Source organism: Rana temporaria, chromosome 10 (genome assembly GCF_905171775.1).
Source record: "Rana temporaria chromosome 10, aRanTem1.1, whole genome shotgun sequence".
Lineage (NCBI taxonomy): Eukaryota > Metazoa > Chordata > Amphibia > Anura > Ranidae > Rana > Rana temporaria.
The window spans coordinates 12,627,358-12,645,840 of NC_053498.1; the positions used below are offsets into that span (position 1 = coordinate 12,627,358).

Here is an 18,483-nt window from a genome sequence, read left to right on the forward strand (position 1 = left end):
ACCGTCGTGCACCAGCTTGTCACAAAAAAAAACCCATTGCCTTCAGTTATATTTTAACAATTTTTTTAACATCTTTACCTGTGACTTTGACCAGGACACTCTTGCTGTTAAGGTCATAGGAATTTATCGCTTTATTTATTCCTGGATAAAACCATTCTGCTTTTGTCACATCCTTGATTCTCAGTGCGCAGCTGTTTGTTCCGTTATCAACAAGACTTGTCCGTCCTCTGTACTCGTCTATAACCTGAGAGGGGTCCTTATTATTGAAGATCTGGGGGTATCCTATACGTTGATACTTAAACCAAACCAGATTGACCTCACTGAGGTCTATGGGAGCAGTGAATGTGCAGGGAATTGTCACATCAGAATTCTTCAGTGCTTTAATGGATTCTGGAAATGAGAAGGACCATTCCTTTCTGTCCTCATCTGATGACTCCACTATGAAGAACAAAAACAGAGATAATTCTGTGTAAAATATATTATAGATAATAGGGGACAAATAATGGAAGGTGACTATAGACATGGGCCCAGATTCACGTACAGCGGCGTATTTTTGTGTGGGTGTAACGTAGTCGATTTACGTTACGCCTCCGCAACTTAGACGGCAAGTGCAGTATTCTCAAAGCACTTGCTCCGTATGTTGCAGCGGCGTAGCGTTAATAGGCCGGCGTAAGACCGCCTAATTCAAATGTGGAAGATGTGGGCGTGTGTTATGTAAATTGTATGTGACCCCGCGCATGCGCCGTCCGTGAAAGTATCCCAGTGCGCATGCTCCAAATTAACCCGCAAGAAGCCAATGCTTTCGACGTGAGCGTAAATGAGGCCCAGCCCTATTCGCGAACGACTTACGCAAACGACGTAAAATTTTCAAAATTCGACGCGGGAACAACGTTTGTACATAACATTGGTACGCCGCATCTACGCCTCATATAGCAGGGGTAACTTTACGCCGGGAAAAGCCTAACGTAAACGGCGTATCTGTAATGCGTCGGCTGGGCGTAGGTTCGTGAATCGGCGTATCTAGCTCATTTGCATATTCAACGCTGCAAACAACGGAAGCGCCACCTAGCGGCCAGCGTAAATATGCAGTTAAGATACGACGGCGTAAGAGACTTAGTGAAATTTTGGCGTATCTGATTCTTTGAATCAGGCGCCAAGATACGACGGCTCAGACACAGAGATACGACGGCGTATCTGGAGATACGTCGTCGTATCTCCTTTGAGAATCTGGGCCAAGGAAGGTACATATAAGATACACGGCTCTTTTATTTTATTTTGAAAGAGGATCATCTTGGGGAATTTAAAAAAGGAAGTGCACCTGTTTTATAGCCTTATTGTATTAAGATAATAAAAAGTATTAAGGATTAATTTGTCCCCGCTCTACTATTTATGTTTGGAGCATATATAACTTTGGCAGAAAATTTCGAGTTAGTTTTAGTCTTTAGTCTTTTGACTAAAATGGCATTTTCGTTTTAGTCCCATTTTAGTCTTCTTCAATTGTTTTAGTTGTATTTAGTCTACTAAATCTCCAGTACATTTTGGTAGATTAAAACTTATTTTAGTATTCTAAAATCTAATAAGTGTAGTTAAATTTTAATGCATTATTTAAGCATTTCTCTACAATTTACAAACTCATTTTATACTGACTGAGTGAAAAATCGAAATTTAGGTTTAAACATGCACTACAGATCAGTCTTAATTTTGACATCAAATTTTAATTTAGTTTTAGTCATAGTCTTTTGACTAAAATGCAGTTTTAGTCATCTCAGCTGTTTTAGTTGTATTTTAGTTGAGTAGTACTGTAGTAGAAGTAGTTTTAGTTTAGTTGACGAAAATATTTTCGTTGTCAAAATTAACACTGGTCTGGAGGCTCCATATCATCCTTGACTATTTATTTTTATTTTTTAATGTTCTGAAAACTGCCCTGACAATTTAGAATATTGTACATATTAAATGTAATATTATTAAATGTCCTCGGTTTCCACCATAAGACGAGTGGACCATTGAAAGGCAATGGGGTTGATGTACCAAAGGCAAATAGGCTGTTCATGTTACAAGTGAATTTTCCCCAGAGCTTAGTAAATGAGATGAAGCTCCGTTGACTTTCTTCATCCAATCAATCTTTGCAAAGTGAATTTTCACCACATTCACTAAGCTCTGGGGAAAATCTCCTTGCAACACGAACTGACAATTTTCATTTAGTAAATCATCCCCAATGTCAATCTCCTCATTAGCCCAAGCAAAGCTATTACTTCAACTCCATGACCATGGTCTCAGTTAATGGCTACAAAGTACGAGGAGCAAGCTTTGGGTCTGAGGAGATCGCAGGGAGTATGGAGGAAAAGGCTGACCTGTCCATTCTTGTCCTATAGAGGGCGTGTACCCTGGTTGAGCGCTGCTGGGTGGATTGCTAGCAGAGGAATGGCACATCTCTCTACAGACACAACAAAGTGCAGCGATCCCCATTGCCTTCTATGTGTAGTGATGACTAAGGATTGCCCACCACAGCCTACTGGATCCGTCTTTCCCAAGAGATCCCTCTCAGTGGATTACTAATGGGACTCTCCATGAGCTGATCGTGCACTGCCTGTGTTCCCAAGATAGCACTTCAGATACACCACAGAGAGGGAGACCTAAAATCCCCATGTTTGCTGAGACCACCGTCATAGTGGTCATCTAAACAGGGTAAGGAGACTACAATACTACTTCCGGGTGTCTTTTCTGGTGGATGAGGTTTACTCTATCCCTTTACCCAGCATATGGATGATCATTTGGATTAACTCTCTTGGGACTATTTTTCCATGTGGATTGGTTCCACGTGTTTTTTTCACTCATCACAATTAGTGTAAACCCTTCCTTTCTTTATTCATTTTTTTATTTCAGTTTTTGTGTTCACTTTTGGTGTTTTTAGAGTTATATATAGATTGGTTCTATTACATTCTTAATTTTTGTGATATTGCATTTTTCAATACTCATTAGTTATCACGGTTATATTATTGATTTGTTCACTATTAGAATCTATTTTCAATTATATGAGCGCTGTACCCTATATTACACATGTTCAAAATAATAGCAGTCCAACATCACTAACCAGATCAATCGCTGTTGTTGGTATAAATTATATTTCTACATGGCAAATAATTTACTAGTAGGTGTAGTAGAGCAATAGAAAACCAAAAGACCCAACAGCCACGGCATGCTGCTGGTTCTGTGTAATTGAATCATTAATTGGAATAATAGCAGTGTGGAGTTCAATTAGTAAGGTCATTCAGTCTGTAAAAAAAAAAAAAAAAACTGGTGTCACTGTCACACAGGTGGCCTTTATTTAAGGAGGGAGGCAGCAAATGTACATGCCTGGTATGGTGCATTGCCCTCTGAAAATTTGAGTAAAATGGGTTGTTTCAGATACTGTTCAGAAGAACAGCATGCTTTGATTAAAAAGTTGATTGGAGAGGGGAAAACATATAAAGAAGTGCAGAAACTGATAGTCGGCTCAGCTAAAATGATCTCAAATGCTTTAAATTGGCAACCAAAACCAGAAAGACATGCAAGAAAACTTAAAACTACCTTTTGAATGGATGGAAGAATAGCCAAAATAGCAAAGACTCAGCCAATGATCAGCTCCAGGGTGTTTAAAAAAGGTGTAAAGTTGCCTGTGAGTACTGTAACAATTAGAAGACACCTATGTGAGGCCAAGCTATCAGCAAAAAGACCCCGCAAAGTCCCATTGTTGAAAAACCGACATGTGCTGAAGAGGTTACAATTTGCCAAAGAACACATTGACTGGCCTAAATAGAAGTGGCGCAACATTTTGTAGACTGATAAAAGCAAGATCGTTCTATTTTGGGTCTAGGGGCCACAGACAGTTTGTCAGACGATCCCTAAACACTGAACTTAAGCCATATTACACCGTGAATAGTACACCATCTTGAATTCTATTGTATCTGTCCTGTCTTACTTTATTTGCATTGCAAAAGCTTTTTATGCCAAATGTTAGAAAGTTTTCTTTAGTCTAATATCTAATATTCATCAATTAACAAATATTAACAAATAAATGAATGGATTATATCTCTGAGAATGATGGACTTGGATACATTTAAATATGTACCGTATTTATTCGAGTATAACGCGCACACGTGTATAACGCGCACCCCTAATTTTCGATTAAAAATCGGTATAAAATCATTGTAATTGCCAAAAATAATTTATTGACAATGTATTGACCCCTGTATATCCAGCCATGTCCCCTGTATATCCAGCCATGTCCCCTGTATATCCAGCCATGTCCCCTGTATGTCCAGCCATGTCCCTGTATGTCCAGCCATGTCCCCTGTATAACCAGCCATGTCCCCGTATGTCCAGCCATGTCCCCTGTATGTCCAGCCATGTCCCCTGTATAACCAGCCATGTCCCCGTATGTCCAGCCATGTCCCCTGTATATGCAGCCACCTACTGTTAATCACCGCGGCGCGGGAACATTACAGACAGCGTTCGTTTGAACAGCTGTTTTCCCTGCCACGCATAGACACTCCCCCTTGCTCGCGATTGGACAGATCCGTCCAAGGGGGAGTGTCTACGCGCGGCGGGGAAAACAGCTATTCAAACTAAAGCTGTCTGTAATGTTCCCCAGCGCCGCGGTGATTAACGTTGTAGCGGCGTTGGTGGCTTCGGTGGCGGCGGCGGTAGCGGCAGCGGCAGCGGCGGCGGCGGCGGGGGGGGGCAAGGTGATACAAAAGGCTAGGTTTAAAGTGGAACGCCACTGCCACCCCACCCCAGTCCTCGTGTATAACGTGCACCCAAACTTTGATTTTTTTTGGGGTATAAAATTTTGCGCGTTATACTCGAATAAATACGGTATATCTTCTAAATATGGAAAAATGTTTATATAGACTTTTATACTTGTGATAGTAAACATTTTGTTATATACTTTTCTAAAGAGCTCAAACATGTGGTAGCAATTAGTCTGAATTGGTTTCTCCTACCAGACTGTGAAGACTGTAAAGTGTTCCCAATGTATGTGCATGTATGGAAATAAAAGCTATTATAAGGATTTTGAGCTTTACTCACTTTTTAAACATATTATTATACAGGAATTGTTTGGCATAAAAAGCTTGTGCAATGCAAAGAAAGTAAGACAGGACAGATACAATAGAATTCAAGAGCTTTAAGAGAGCTCTGCTCATGAGTAATTACAATGTAAAAGTGAAGAGCAAGTGGTACAAAAGTAACAAATGTACGGGAGAAAACTGATGAAGAATGTAAAAGTTCAGTTGTTGGGTGGAGGTGGATCTCTGAAGAGATGAGATTTCAGGGATCATTTACATGTGGGCAGAGCAGGAGATTGGGGAACGGGTTGGGGTAAAGAGTTGCAGAGAATGGGGGAGGCTCTGGAGAAGTCCTGGATGTGATCATGGAGATAGGTTTCTTATGAACACATTCTACTTCTACAGAGAATGTTTTATACACCATGAGATGGATGGAAGGAGTTTTCTTACTAACTGCCACTTTGTTGACATTCTTTTGTCATTAGTGTAATTCAATAAAGGGAATACAACATTACCTGTGACTTTGATCATGGCATTCTGGCTGTTATTAAGGCTGTAGGAATTTATGTCTTCACTTATTCCTGGATAAAACCATTCTGTCTCTCTCACATTCCTGATTTCCAGTGTGCAGCTGGTTGTTCCTTTAGAAACAAGACGTGTCCATCCTCTGTACTCTTCTATAACCTGAGAAGGGTCTTTACTATTGAAGATCTGGGGGTGTCCTAAAACATCGTACTTATACCAAATCAGATTGATGTTCTTGCGGTCATTAGGAGCAGCAAATGTGCAGGGAATGGTCACATCAGAATTCTTCTGTGCTTTAATGGAGTCTGTAAATGAGAAGGACCATTCATTTCTGTCCTCATCTGATGACACCGCTATGAGAAACAAAAACAGAGATAATTCCACATCAGTGTAAAAGATATCATAGATAATATGGGCGAGGGATTGAAGCCAAGCCTAATAACAATGCTTACAGGTCATGTTTTTTTTCCCTTCATCTTAGAAAAGTGACTGTGTACTTGTTTTATATCCATATTGTGGCAAGATCATTAAAAAGCGTTAATGATTATTTGGTTGCCACTGCTGTTGTCTGGAGGTGCCATACCATCCTTGATTAACTTTTTTTATTTAAATGTGCTGGCAAACTACCCCAACAATTATACATTCTGATAATTATTAAGGTAGTGCTACACTGTTGTTGTGGGGTATAAAAACTTCTTCTAAAATGTATGCATCCAATATCCACCTGAGATACCGAATATGTACTGCGTCAGAGCGGCTCTATTGCGTGAAACGACAAACCTGTACGTCGTTTCATGCAATAGATAGTGTGGGCGCGTTCCCACTGCACAGAGGAGGAGCCAATGCACCTGCCCAGAGGACCAGCGGTACAGAGAGACAGAACTGTAAACAAGGCAGATCCCTGTTCTGACAGGGAGATTTACTGTTCCTAGCGATCAGGAACAGCGATCTCTGTGTCGTTCCTGTCACACTGTAACTCCACACAGTAATGCAACGCTTTCTCCCTGGTGTGGAGTGTCCTGCTCGCCCCCTCCCTTGGACTACAAGAGAGTCAGGACGCTCTCTACATTGAAGATAGAGAAAGGAGCTGTGTGTTAGTAGGCGTCCTGACTCTCCTGTAGTCCAAGGGAGGGAAGCACGACACTCCACACCAGGGAGAAAGCCTTGCATTACTGTGTGGAGTTACAGACAGAAGAACAGGAAGTGAGGATTTCTCAGAAGAAATAAGGACATTTAAAAGCAAAATGGAAGGATGAGGTAAGGGAAGGAGGACTGCACTAAGGGAAAGGAAGATATTTAGGGGAAAAAATTGTACCTTTACAACCCCTTTAAAGTGAAACAATAAAAGTGAAATATTCCTTTAAATTTCTATATATAAATGTCTATAGTATGCCTGTAAAGTGGCGCATTTTTCCCGTGTTTAGAACAGCTGTAATGAATTGTCGGGCCTTGGCAATAAAGATAAAAGTAATTGAAAAAGTGGGGTCATGTTGGTGCGCTTCCCTTTTGAAAAAGTTCTACCCAGAAAGGGTAACTGGTAGTCTTCTGAAGGTGAAACTAAGTGGGAATACATCTTCGAAAGAGTATGTGAGAGTGAACCTTGTTCAGTACAATATTCTTCAAGTGGGTACAAATTATGGCCTAATATACCAGAAGTCAAGACCTGTAATGTAGGCCAAAATCCTGATTCCACAAATGCATTTTTCAACATATACGTTTTTTGACCCATTGAAGTGTATAGAAGTGTATAGAAACAAAAACAAAACCTGCTGGTCCCTGGCACTTTCTATAAAATGCACAGATGTAAACGCGACCCATAGGAAGCCATGTTAAATGGACTGAAGTGTGTTTCTGCAAAATTAAAAAAATGCTTAGGTGTAAACCAGGCCTAAGGCCTCGTACACACGACCGTTTTCCTTGACAGAATCCATCAAGAAACTTGGTGGCAGAGCTTTTTTGCAGAGGAAAATAGTCGTGTGTACGTTTTTCATCGAGAAAACTGTCGAAGAACTTGATGAGAAAAAAAAAGAACAAGTTCTCTTTTTTCTCGTCTGGAGTTTCAATCTCCTCGTCGTGTTCCTCGTCGGGCTGGTTTTCGATGCTTAGTAACCCGCACATGCTCAGAAGTGTAATCAAACTTCCCCTTTATAGTGCCGTCGTACGTGTTTTACGTCACCGCGTTTGAGAACGACGAGATTTTGTCTTGACAGTGTGTACGCAAAGAAAGCTTGTCAAGTTTCTCGACAAGCCTAACAAGGAACTCGTCTAGGAAAACGATGTTTCATTTACGACGAGTTCCTCGGTCGTGTGTACGAGGCTTTAGTTTGAGCCTTCATATTATACCAATGCATTAGGTCTTTGGTTTCGACTGTTTGCCAGAAGCTCAGACAAACAAATTAAATGGCAACATGGTTGGTCTAATTAAAGCGGAGTTCCACCCTGAAAAAAAAATTTCCACCAAAAATCTAAAAATAGCTGTTGCTATGTGGAAGTGCCAAATCTGCCTCTTCATCTTCCGCAGTAGATTCTCTTCCTCGGTTTCTTCTTGTGAATGGGGCGCACTGCATTCTGGGAACTGTGTGTATCCAAGAAAGCAGCCGGCCCATTCACAAAGCACTGCGCTGCTCGCGCATGCGCAGTAGGAAACGGGCAGTGAAACGCACGGCTTCACTGTCTGTTTCCCTTACTCTGGATGGCGGCGCTTGGAGCTGCCAGGATCGAGGGATCGGCCTCGGCAGGGGGCGACATCGCTGGCGACTAGGACGGGTAAGTGTCCTTATTAAAAGTCAGCAGCTACAGTGTTAGTAGCTGCTGACTTTTAATTTTTTTTTTTTTTTTTTACGGACCTCCGCTTTAACATGACAAACTAAAGTCTTATAATTTTTTCCTTATTTATGTTGTTTATTTTTTTGTTTTACATTTTGCTGTACAATGTGAAAATTCAATAAAAATTTAGAAAAAAAAACACAGCTATAAAAATATGCTGGAAATTGTTAAGAAACTATTCATTCTATTTATATTACCTTGAAGAAGAAATATGAAAATGTATCCTAACAAGTAACAGGACGCCGGTTTCATTCTTCAGAGTTCTGTTTCTCTTTTTTTTCTCGTGTTCACTTATATTTACTTCTCTACAGAAAGATGAAAGCCTAATTAGTCAATAGTTGATTACATACAAGGGGAACATCTTTGCAATTTGGCGGTAGAATTGAGTTGCGAGTTATTTACAAACGTCATCATTTCTTCCTGCGTTGCTGTTAGAGAGTTTCCCTCGTTTCGTCTTTGACTGGAAATCTCTGTAAAGAAGTCTCAGATAGCAATAAGAAGCTGTTAGGAGGTCTAACCCTTCCCCCACTCTATCCTAACCTACAAAGAAAAGTTTAGCCTTGACATAGACTTTAACTGATCCAATGCATACTGTAATCCATCCAACGATCTTTTACATTTTTAAAGGATCGTTTTTCATTTAGCACATTAAAAATAACCTGCCAGCACAGAACCACTTACAGCTATATTGTCAGGGAAATGGCCGAAGAAGGAATGGCAATTCCGCCCAAGACAATCATGGCCGCCTTGGTGCACAGCGTGACTAAGGTGGGCGGTACTTCCTCCTTGTAACCTGAACAGATCACATGACTAACTTCCTGGTCTGTTTAAGCCTGCTGTTAGAGCTGCTGATTGCTGGATTGTCTCCTTTGTACCTTGACCATGTCTCCTGATCCGTGCTTATCCATTGTGACCCGGCTTGGCTTGACCTCATTTTCTGATCTCCTGTGTTTGACCCTTGGCCTGCTTCTGGACTCTGCTTCTGCTTCCTGACCACCCGGCTTGACCCTCGGCTTGTACCTGAACCCTGCTCGTGTATGACCTTGGCTCGCCCCTGTATATGCTCGGGACTGACCTACCTGTGTTTGACCCCCGGCCTGGCTTCTGGTATCTCCGTTCATCTGAATACAACAAGCTCAGTTCTACCTGCCTCGGCCATCCCTCAGTGGCTGATCTCATCAGACTGCAAGCAAGCACCTGGCCAACCGTGCTTCTGTGGGCACCGCGCTCCCTGTTCCCAACTCCAGGGTCGCGCTGCACTCAGCCGCAAGGGGAGCCCTCTTAGCATTTCGATCTCCATACTCGTTCCTGACAAATATTGTCAACTCTTGTCAACAATATTATCAAGTTCACCAATCAAATGCATATATGTAAAGATAGTCTTGGTCCAAAATGTTGCATCTGTAATACATCGGTGCTTACATTCACTTCTCCGTTTCTATAGCCATAAATAATGAGTAAAGTATTTTCTTTTACTTTTGCATTGGCCATCAAAGGTTCCTGTGGTAGGTCAGACCATGTTTGTAACCTCTCTTGTAACCACATCCTCTCTTCTATGGCTACCTTAACTCTACCAGTTAAAAATAATTAATCTACTGGTTTCTGCTTTGTGTTTGCACAAGGAGATGCAGAAAGCAATAACAGTCCTCGTAGACAAGCAACCCGAATCTACATTAAAATAACAAATGTTTTGTGCTATTGCCTCTACCACACTTAATATTCTTTCTACTAATCCATGTTAAATGTAGTAGGTGCTATCGTTTTTTTTGCTGAAATTTTTGGAAACTGTACTTTAGCTTCACACCATAGTATACCACGAAAACATAGATTTATGGTCAATGTGTAGCTTCTCCAAGCCACGTCTTCAGTACAAATGAACTGAATAAGTGGGTTGGAGAAGCTACTTAAGGTCTTCAACAAGTCCAGCTGAATGTGACTAATTTCTGCTAGATATACTACAACCAGGATAAATAAGACCCTTCACCGATATACACCATAAATGTGTGTTTTTATGGTATACTATGGTGTGAAGCTAGAGTACGGTTTCTAAGAACTGTAGGGGAAAAAAACGATATCACTTTCTACATTCACCTATAATTAATAGAAAGAATATTAAGTAAAATAATGACAATAAAACTGGTACTCACAGAGATTCTGCAGTCAGACTCGGAGAAGGAAGAGAATATGGCAATGTTAGAGAAGGGACTTCACTGTTATGAGAAATAACTCCTATAAACCATTGCGGTCAGTCCGTAACTTCCTCAGGAAAGGCAACTTCTCCTTTCAACACATTCTTCTGAACTACATAAATGGCCATAAATTCCAAGCTATTGATCAGTTCTTTAAAATCCTGTTCACTAATAACCTCAAAGGCTTTGTCAGGTGGAAGAAGTACAGAATTAATGGATGTTGGGTGTTTTAAATCTTCAACAATTCCCAAATCTAACTGGGCTGCTTGCTCTGTCCAATAATACAGTAGCCTGGTAATGCTAACAGTAAGTTCTGGAAGAGGCGAGAGGCTCAAAGCCCTAACGTTCAACTTTTTCACTTGTATTTTTGTGGATTCACCAGTTCTCCGCCATATTTATATTAGTTTTACCCTTTCATGGTTCTTCATTTTGCTTTGTACTTCTCACATGATGATGATGGTAGTTGGCCTTTAAAGGGGTTGTAAAGGTTTGTTTTTTTATTTTCTAAATAGGTTCCTTTAAGCTTGTGCATTGTTGGTTCACTTACCTTTTCCTTTTTTTTAGTCTTAATTTCTCACTTCCTATTCCCCCTCAGTAAGCTTGCCCCATCATCTGAGCCATTCTGGCTGGGGGTTAGTCAGTGTGCTTGCCCCCTCCCTTGGGACTACATCCCAGCGAGGAGACGCTGCGACAGCCCAATTTGGACATTTTCACTTAGGGGTGTACTTAATTTTGCGGCCAGCGGTTTAGACATTAATGGCTATGTGTTGAGTTATTTTGAGAGCACAGAAAATGTACACTGTTATACAAGCTGTACACTCACTAGTTTACATTGAAGCAAAGTGTAATTTCTTCAGTGTTGTCACATAAAAGGATAGAAGAAAATATTTACAAAAATGTGAGGTACTTTTGTGAGATACTTTTGTGACATACTGTATATATATCTGTATATATATATATATATATATATATACACACACACACACTATATTACCAAAAATATTAGGACACCTACCTTTACATGCACATGAACTTTAATGATTGCTGATTGCAATCAGCTGCATTCGGCACACATGCTGCTTGTGTATAAACAGAATGGCGTGTATGATACACCCCGTTCTATTATTGTCAGCCGTAGCTCCGTCACACTACAACACTGCTGCCAATGCTCTCCACGCTACAATATACCTTACTAGGAGTCTCCATGCCTACAAGCCACTATCCTATCTATCTCCGGACAACCATTGCTACTGGCACCCTAAGAGGAATTCCTTGCAGACATCCTACACTACAGAATCCCATGTCACAAGCCCTGCAAACGGATAAGTAACACTTGATTAACTTGTAGTGTTTTATGAAGATCTGCTACACATATTGTTGCTGAACAATTGCTGTACTTAACGTTGGCTTGTAAAGTATCATCTCATTACTTGGAACTGAGTGTTGTGCCTTGGCTGTTTTAAAGGAACATATACTTACAAATAAGCTGAGCTATATATGCCTCTCTTATGTAATTACTAGTTGCTATCACTATCCATATTTACTACGTGCTTGACATAAGTTGTTACTTGTAAAGGGCCTGTGCCCTAAGTTACTGAACATGTTCGCTTTAACTTTTCTATGCTAAGGGTTGAAGATAATTCATGCCTACTCCCTTAGTGGCCAAATGCACTACGGTATGTTTAAGTGATATGATGTAGAGAACCCCCAAACTCCTGTTCTCTAATTGGAGTGACGCATGAGGTCCAATACTGATAATCACTTGCATACAGTTGTGCATTGGAATCTCCACGTGAATTGTATCTTTTTATCGCTAGGGTTTGGTCGCATGTTGTAATGCATACACCCCTAGTAGCTCAACTCATTCCTTTATGTGAGTGAGAGATGATGTAGAGAACCCCCAAACTTCTGTTTGTGTGGAGTGACGCCTGGGGTCCAATACTGATTTCTCACATAAGGAAGTGCATTGAAATCCTTGCTAACCGCAGTTGTGGTTCACTCACATTCACCAGAGCTGTTACACTACGGGACTTAGTTCTTTGAAGAGAGATAACAAAATACTGCAGATATATGTGTCCAGCTCAAATTTCATGAATTGGGTTTAGGCCCCTTTTACAATTTGTGATGGCAAAGTAGCATGACAAGTCGTTTCCCATGATTTCTAATGACAACCATTCATATTAGTACCAATTCAAGTCGTTCTGACTTCAAAGTAGTCCCTGCACTACTTTGGTCCGATTTTGATGCCACTCACACAGGCATTCCCTGAAATTGCTGCAAAGTTGCGGCCGCGAATCGTGGCCAGAAAAATCGTGGTAAAATCACACGATTTTGAAGTCGCAGAAGTGTGAAAGGCGTCTTACATCCACTTTAAGGTTTCCGATGAATGTTTTTCATATTAAGTGTAATTCGATACAACTCTGCCTTTGGCGACAGGATGTAAAATAAAGTGGAAATATTAGTTAAGGCTAATTAAACAGTAAATTACCATCCCTTACAGTATATGATTATTATTATACATTTTTAAGCATTGAAAGCTCTTCTCTACCTTTCCATATGAGTACTTATCATCTGAAATAAATAATTACCTGCAGTAAAGTCAAGCACTTTATGAAAAGTTTTATTCAAAGTTTTGCAGTACACATGATTCCCATTCATATCAAGTTTTTTTTTGTAAAAAAAATCCATATATTTATTTTGCTGACATCATATAAAATGTTTGCATAATCTCTAAAAATGTCACCATATTTATAACTCCTTCTATTGTAGGGGATCTTCATGCAATCTGCCTGTATTTACATCATTCTTTGTCTAGCTTGAACTGTTATAGGAATTTTAAAAAGTTACAAAAGTTTCAAAAAAGTTTTGCAGTACACAGGATTCCTATCAAGTTAATTTTAAACCCAAACATGTCTTGTTAATGGACTCGTGAATATATACAGTACATCGGACATCTGTCAGTTATGTCTTGAAAATATCCTCTCCATCCATCTCAATAAACCTTTGTAACTAAGGACACCTGTTGATGAGGACAAGGGCCTCTTCCCCACAACCCTGGCCGGTGGTTGTGGGGGTCTGTAGGCTGGGGGCTTGTTTATAACTGGTTTTAAAGTAAAGTTTAGAGATGAAAATTGAGGGCCGGATTCACGTAGGAGATACGACGGCGTTTGAGGCGTCGTATCTTGGCGCCTGATTCAAAGAAGTCCCCTACGCCGTTGTTTCTTAACTGCATATTTACGCTGGCCGCTAGGGGTGTGTACGCTGATTTACGCCTAGAAATATGTAAATCAGCTAGATACGCCTATTCACGAACGTACGCCCGGCCGATGCAGTACAGATACGCCGTTTACGTTAGGCTTTTTCCGGCGTAAAGTTACCCCTGCTCTATGAGGCGTAGATGAGGTGTACCAATGTTAGGTATAGTCGTCGGAACAGCGTCAAAATTTTCACGTCGTTTGCGTAAGTCGTTCGCGAATAGGGCTGGGCGTCATTTACGTTCACGTCGAAAGCATTGGCTTTTTGCGGGTTAATTTGGAGCATGCGCACTGGGATACTTTCACTGACGGCGAATGCGCCGTTCGTAAAAATCGTCATTTACGTGGGGTCACAATAAATTTACATAACACGCCCACATCTTCCACATTTGAATTAGGCGGGCTTACGCCGGCCTATTTTCGCTACGCCACCGCCACTTTGCTTTGTGAATACTGCACTTGCCTGTCAAAGTTGCGGAGGCGTAACGTAAATAGGATACGTTACGCCCGCACAAAGATGTGCTCTCCTATGTGAATCCGGGCCTGAGAGTTTGGATTTCCCCAAAATTTGAGCCAAATGTAAAGATCTAAAGATTTCAGTAAAAATTTTGCCATTTTGACAAAATGCTCTGGAGTCAATTGGAAATTCAAAACGAATGATTTTTTAGGAGTGCAATTGGCTTTAAAGTAGAAACTAGGGTTGTCCCGATACCGATACTAGTATCGGTATCGGGACCGATTCCGAGTATTTGCGGGAGTACTCGTACTCCCGAAAATACCCCCGATACCCAAATAGAATACTCCCCTCCCCCCGCCGCCGCCGTCACCGTCACGCTGCATTCCCGCCGCCGTTCGCCGCATCCCCGCTACCGCCGACTGTGTAATACGCGCCGGGAACATTACAGCTTTGAATAGCTGTAATGATTGGCGCCGCGCATAGACACTCCCCCTTGCTCGGGTGAACTGTCCAATCCCGAGCGAGGGGAGTGACTATGCGCGGCGCCAATCATTACAGCTATTCTAAGCTGTAATGTTCCCGGCGCGTATTACACATTTAGGGGAGCCGCATTCTGACACCCCTGCCAGCCCGTTCCGCTGCCTGTGTCTGTACTGGAGTTTCTGGCCGCCGCCGAAGCAGGGATGAAATCCTGACTCACGTCAGTCTGTCAGGTGACGTCGCGTGAGATGGTCGCCGCTAGGGGTTATGGGAGTTGTAGTTCACGGCGCCGCCGGCTACATGCTCAACTCCCTGCTCCCGGGGGGTGGAGTCAGTGACTCTCGGAAGAACAGCTCAGAGCCAGCCTACTGCGTGCTACAACTACTGTACCATCATCGGATACCATATTTTGCCCGCCAGTGCCTCTGCCACAGGAAAGGTAGGGCACTTTGTTTAAGGAAGGTAATAACCAGCATAAAAGTATTTATGTTACCTCCATCCATGAGAGCTCTTATCTTTGAACTGTTGTGCGGCACCACCAGCTATTTCAGTTATATAAATTATAAATGTTATTGCAAAGAAAATTATAGCTGTTTTATCATAAAACAGCTATAATTTGCTTGCAATAACATTTTTAAATTGATATATCTGAAATAGCTGGTGGTGCCGCACAACAGTTCAAAGATAAGAGCTCTCATGGATGGAGGTAACAGAAATATATATATAAATATTATATATATACTTTTTTTTATTATGTCAGCCCCCTCTGTGTCAGCAACCCCCGTCGGCCCCCTCTGTGTCAGCAACCCCCGTCGGCCCCCTCTGTGTCAGCAACCCCCGTCGGCCCCCTCTGTGTCAGCAACCCCCTTGTCGGCCCCCTCTGTGTCAGCAACCCCCCCGTCGGCCCCCTCTGTGTCAGCAACCCCCCGTCGGCCCCCTCTGTGTCAGCAACCCCCGTCAGCCCCCTCTCTGTCAGCCCCCTCTGTGTCAGCAACCCCCGTCGGCCCCCTCTGTGTCAGCAACCCCCGTCGGCCCCCTCCTTTTATACATGTATAGAGCCATGACGTGTCCCCTTTAGTTATCATGATATAAAATCATGAATGTGGGGCCCCCTCTGTGTCAGCAACCCCCGTCAGCCCCCTCTGTGTCAGCAACCCCCCCCGTCGGCCCCCTCTGTGTCAGCAACCCCCCGTCGGCGCCCTCTGTGTCAGCAACCCCCGTCGGCCCCCTCTGTGTCAGCAACCCCCCCGTCGTCCCCCTCTGTGTCAGCAACCCCCCCGTCGGCCCCCTCTGTGTCAGCAACCCCCCGTCGGCCCCCTCTGTGTCAGCAACCCCCCCGTCGGCCCCCTCTGTGTCAGCAACCCCCCCGTCGGCCCCCTCTGTGTCAGCAACCCCCCGTCGGCCCCCTCTGTGTCAGCAACCCCCGTCGGCCCCCTCTGTGTCAGCAACCCCGTCGGCCCCCTCTGTGTCAGCAACCCCCCCGTCGGCCCCCTCTGTGTCAGCAACCCCCCGTCGGCCCCCTCTGTGTCAGCAACCCCCGTCAGCCCCCTCTCTGTCAGCCCCCTCTGTGTCAGCAACCCCCGTCGGCCCCCTCTGTGTCAGCAACCCCCGTCGGCCCCCTCCTTTTATACATGTATAGAGCCATGACGTGTCCCCTTTAGTTATCATGATATAAAATCATGAATGTGGGGCCCCCTCTGTGTCAGCAACCCCCGTCAGCCCCCTCTGTGTCAGCAACCCCCCCCGTCGGCCCCCTCTGTGTCAGCAACCCCCCGTCGGCCCCCTCTGTGTCAGCAACCCCCGTCGGCCCCCTCTGTGTCAGCAACCCCCGTCAGCCCCCTCCTGTTATACATGTATAGAGCCATGACGTGTCCCCTTTAGTTATCATGATATAAAATCATGAATATTGGGGCTTTTTTTTTGGGCGTGATTTATTTGGGGGGGGGGGGACAGCATTTCATTCTTGGTCCCAGGCAGCACAATGTCTTGGGCCCGCACTGCACAGTCGGCGGTAGCGGGGATGCAGGTAAGCGGGATATGGGGGGGAGACATGGCTGCATAATGGGGGGAGACATGGCGGGCTATGGGGGGGAGACATGGCTGGATAATGGGGGGAGACATGGCTGCATAATGGGGGGGGAGACATGGCTGCATAATGGGGGGGGAGACATGGCTGCATAATGGGGGGGGAGACATGGCTGGATAATGGGGGGGGAGACATGGCTGGATAATGGGGGGGGACATGGCTGCATCTGTGGGGGGACATGGCTGCATCTGTGGGGGGACATGGCTAGAGGGACATGGCTGCATCTGTGATTCTGTGGGGGGACATGGCTGCATTTGGGGACACATTTAAAAAAGTATCGGTATTCGGTATCGGCGACTACTTGAAAAAAAGTATCGGTACTTGTACTCAGTCCTAAAAAAGTGGTATCGGGACAACCCTAGTAGAAACCATAATAAATAGAGCCAGGGAGAGCTATAACCCCTGTCACTTTTTTTTTCTTATTGCCATTTGTGTCCCCATTGGGGAGATTTCCGTTCAATTCTTGTCCCCTTAGTCAAAACAGGAAGTGCGAGAAAATCTCTCCAAAGTCTCCACTGGCAGTTTTATTGGCTATTCTTGTTTTGGTGAATCTCCCTAATGGGGGCACAGACAGCAATAAAAACCTCTCTATTCAAAATTGAGAAAAAAAAACAAACATTTTTGCTTTTATTCATACTTTAAATTGCACACCCAAGTGTTACAGAAGCTGCTTAAAATTATCCTGAACCTTCCCTCTATGTATGTCACACAAATAATAATAAAATCAGGCAGAGAAAAAAATGTAAAATATATATATATATATATATATATATATATATATATATATATATATATATATATGTATATATATATATGTATAATAATTAAATATATACACATTAAAAGGAAGGAAAAAAATATTTATAAAGGAAAATCAATAAAATAAACCACCCTAAATACATAGAAATAAAAAAGAAAAACACTTACTGTAACCGTTTGCCTGGGGTTCAGCATTAAACTAAAATATTGCACATATTTTTTTATTATTAATACTATATTTATAATGCACAGATATTCATTTCAGTTCACACATATATACACACACACATATATATACACACACACACACAATATACACCTATCCTGATCCTCATTTCATTGTATCTTTCTATTCGGTAAAACAATGGATTTAGGGAAAAAAAATTGCCCCAAACGCTTTATTATTTCCCTATAAAGCAGAGGAAATATAATCTTCAGATTTTTTTTAGGTCTTCTTGTGAAGATTTTCATAGTCAGCATTTTTAGATACATCTCTGCCTTGGGTAATGGGTCCACCAGGGGGTGCGGGCTGTAAAATAAATCAGGCACATCAAGTAGAAATATTGGGATAAAAATTTACATTTAAAAAATATATATATTTTATTTTAATTAAAACTTATATCTGTGCTGTACAGTACACATATGCAATATTTATTTTCTTCCCTCGTTGAATGAATTAATACATTATATACATTAATATTCCCTGATTTTCTGCCTATACTCACTAGATTACAGTAAAGAAAACTGCACAAACCTGGCCCCTTTTACAGCTGAGTCACACTTTATCAATATGTTTTGGTGCATTAATATGTTAATCAATTTGACATCTGGAAGGTTTTACCCCCTTCATGACCAGAGCATT

General features: G+C 42.4%; 2 protein-coding genes across 4 annotated transcripts in view; both read right to left on the minus strand.

The window, feature by feature from the left end:
* Positions 1 to 18,483, minus strand: part of LOC120916334 (B-cell receptor CD22-like) — a 91,973-nt gene that overhangs the window by 29,262 nt on the left and 44,228 nt on the right. Inside the window, exon 11 of one of the 3 annotated variants that reach the window (XM_040327243.1) lies at positions 17,714 to 18,150. The exons of the other annotated variants lie outside the window; for them this stretch is intronic. Within the exon in view, the coding sequence (XP_040183177.1) occupies positions 18,067 to 18,150 (84 nt within the window). The 3' untranslated portion in view covers positions 17,714 to 18,066. Of the gene's footprint in view, positions 1 to 17,713; positions 18,151 to 18,483 lie in introns of those variants that run through there. 3 annotated transcript variants of the gene reach the window in all.
* On the minus strand, positions 32 to 10,605 carry LOC120916335. Its single transcript, XM_040327245.1, has 4 exons — positions 10,544 to 10,605; positions 8,594 to 8,701; positions 5,561 to 5,923; positions 32 to 438 (listed from the first exon to the last, which is right to left on the minus strand). Exons 2-4 carry the CDS (start codon positions 8,646 to 8,648, stop codon positions 47 to 49), a joined length of 810 nt encoding a protein of 269 aa, XP_040183179.1. The 5' UTR covers positions 8,649 to 8,701; positions 10,544 to 10,605; the 3' UTR covers positions 32 to 46.

Coding starts and splice junctions, on each gene's coding strand:
- LOC120916335 (XM_040327245.1), bottom strand. CDS start 8,648: ATGAAACCGGCGTCCTGTTACTTGTTAGGATACATTTTCATATTTCTT. Junction 5,924..8,593: donor TTTCATATTTCTTCTTCAAG/GTAATATAAATA, acceptor TGTTTCTCATAG/CGGTGTCATCAGATGAGGAC. Junction 439..5,560: donor TGCCATGATCAAAGTCACAG/GTAATGTTGTAT, acceptor TGTTCTTCATAG/TGGAGTCATCAGATGAGGAC.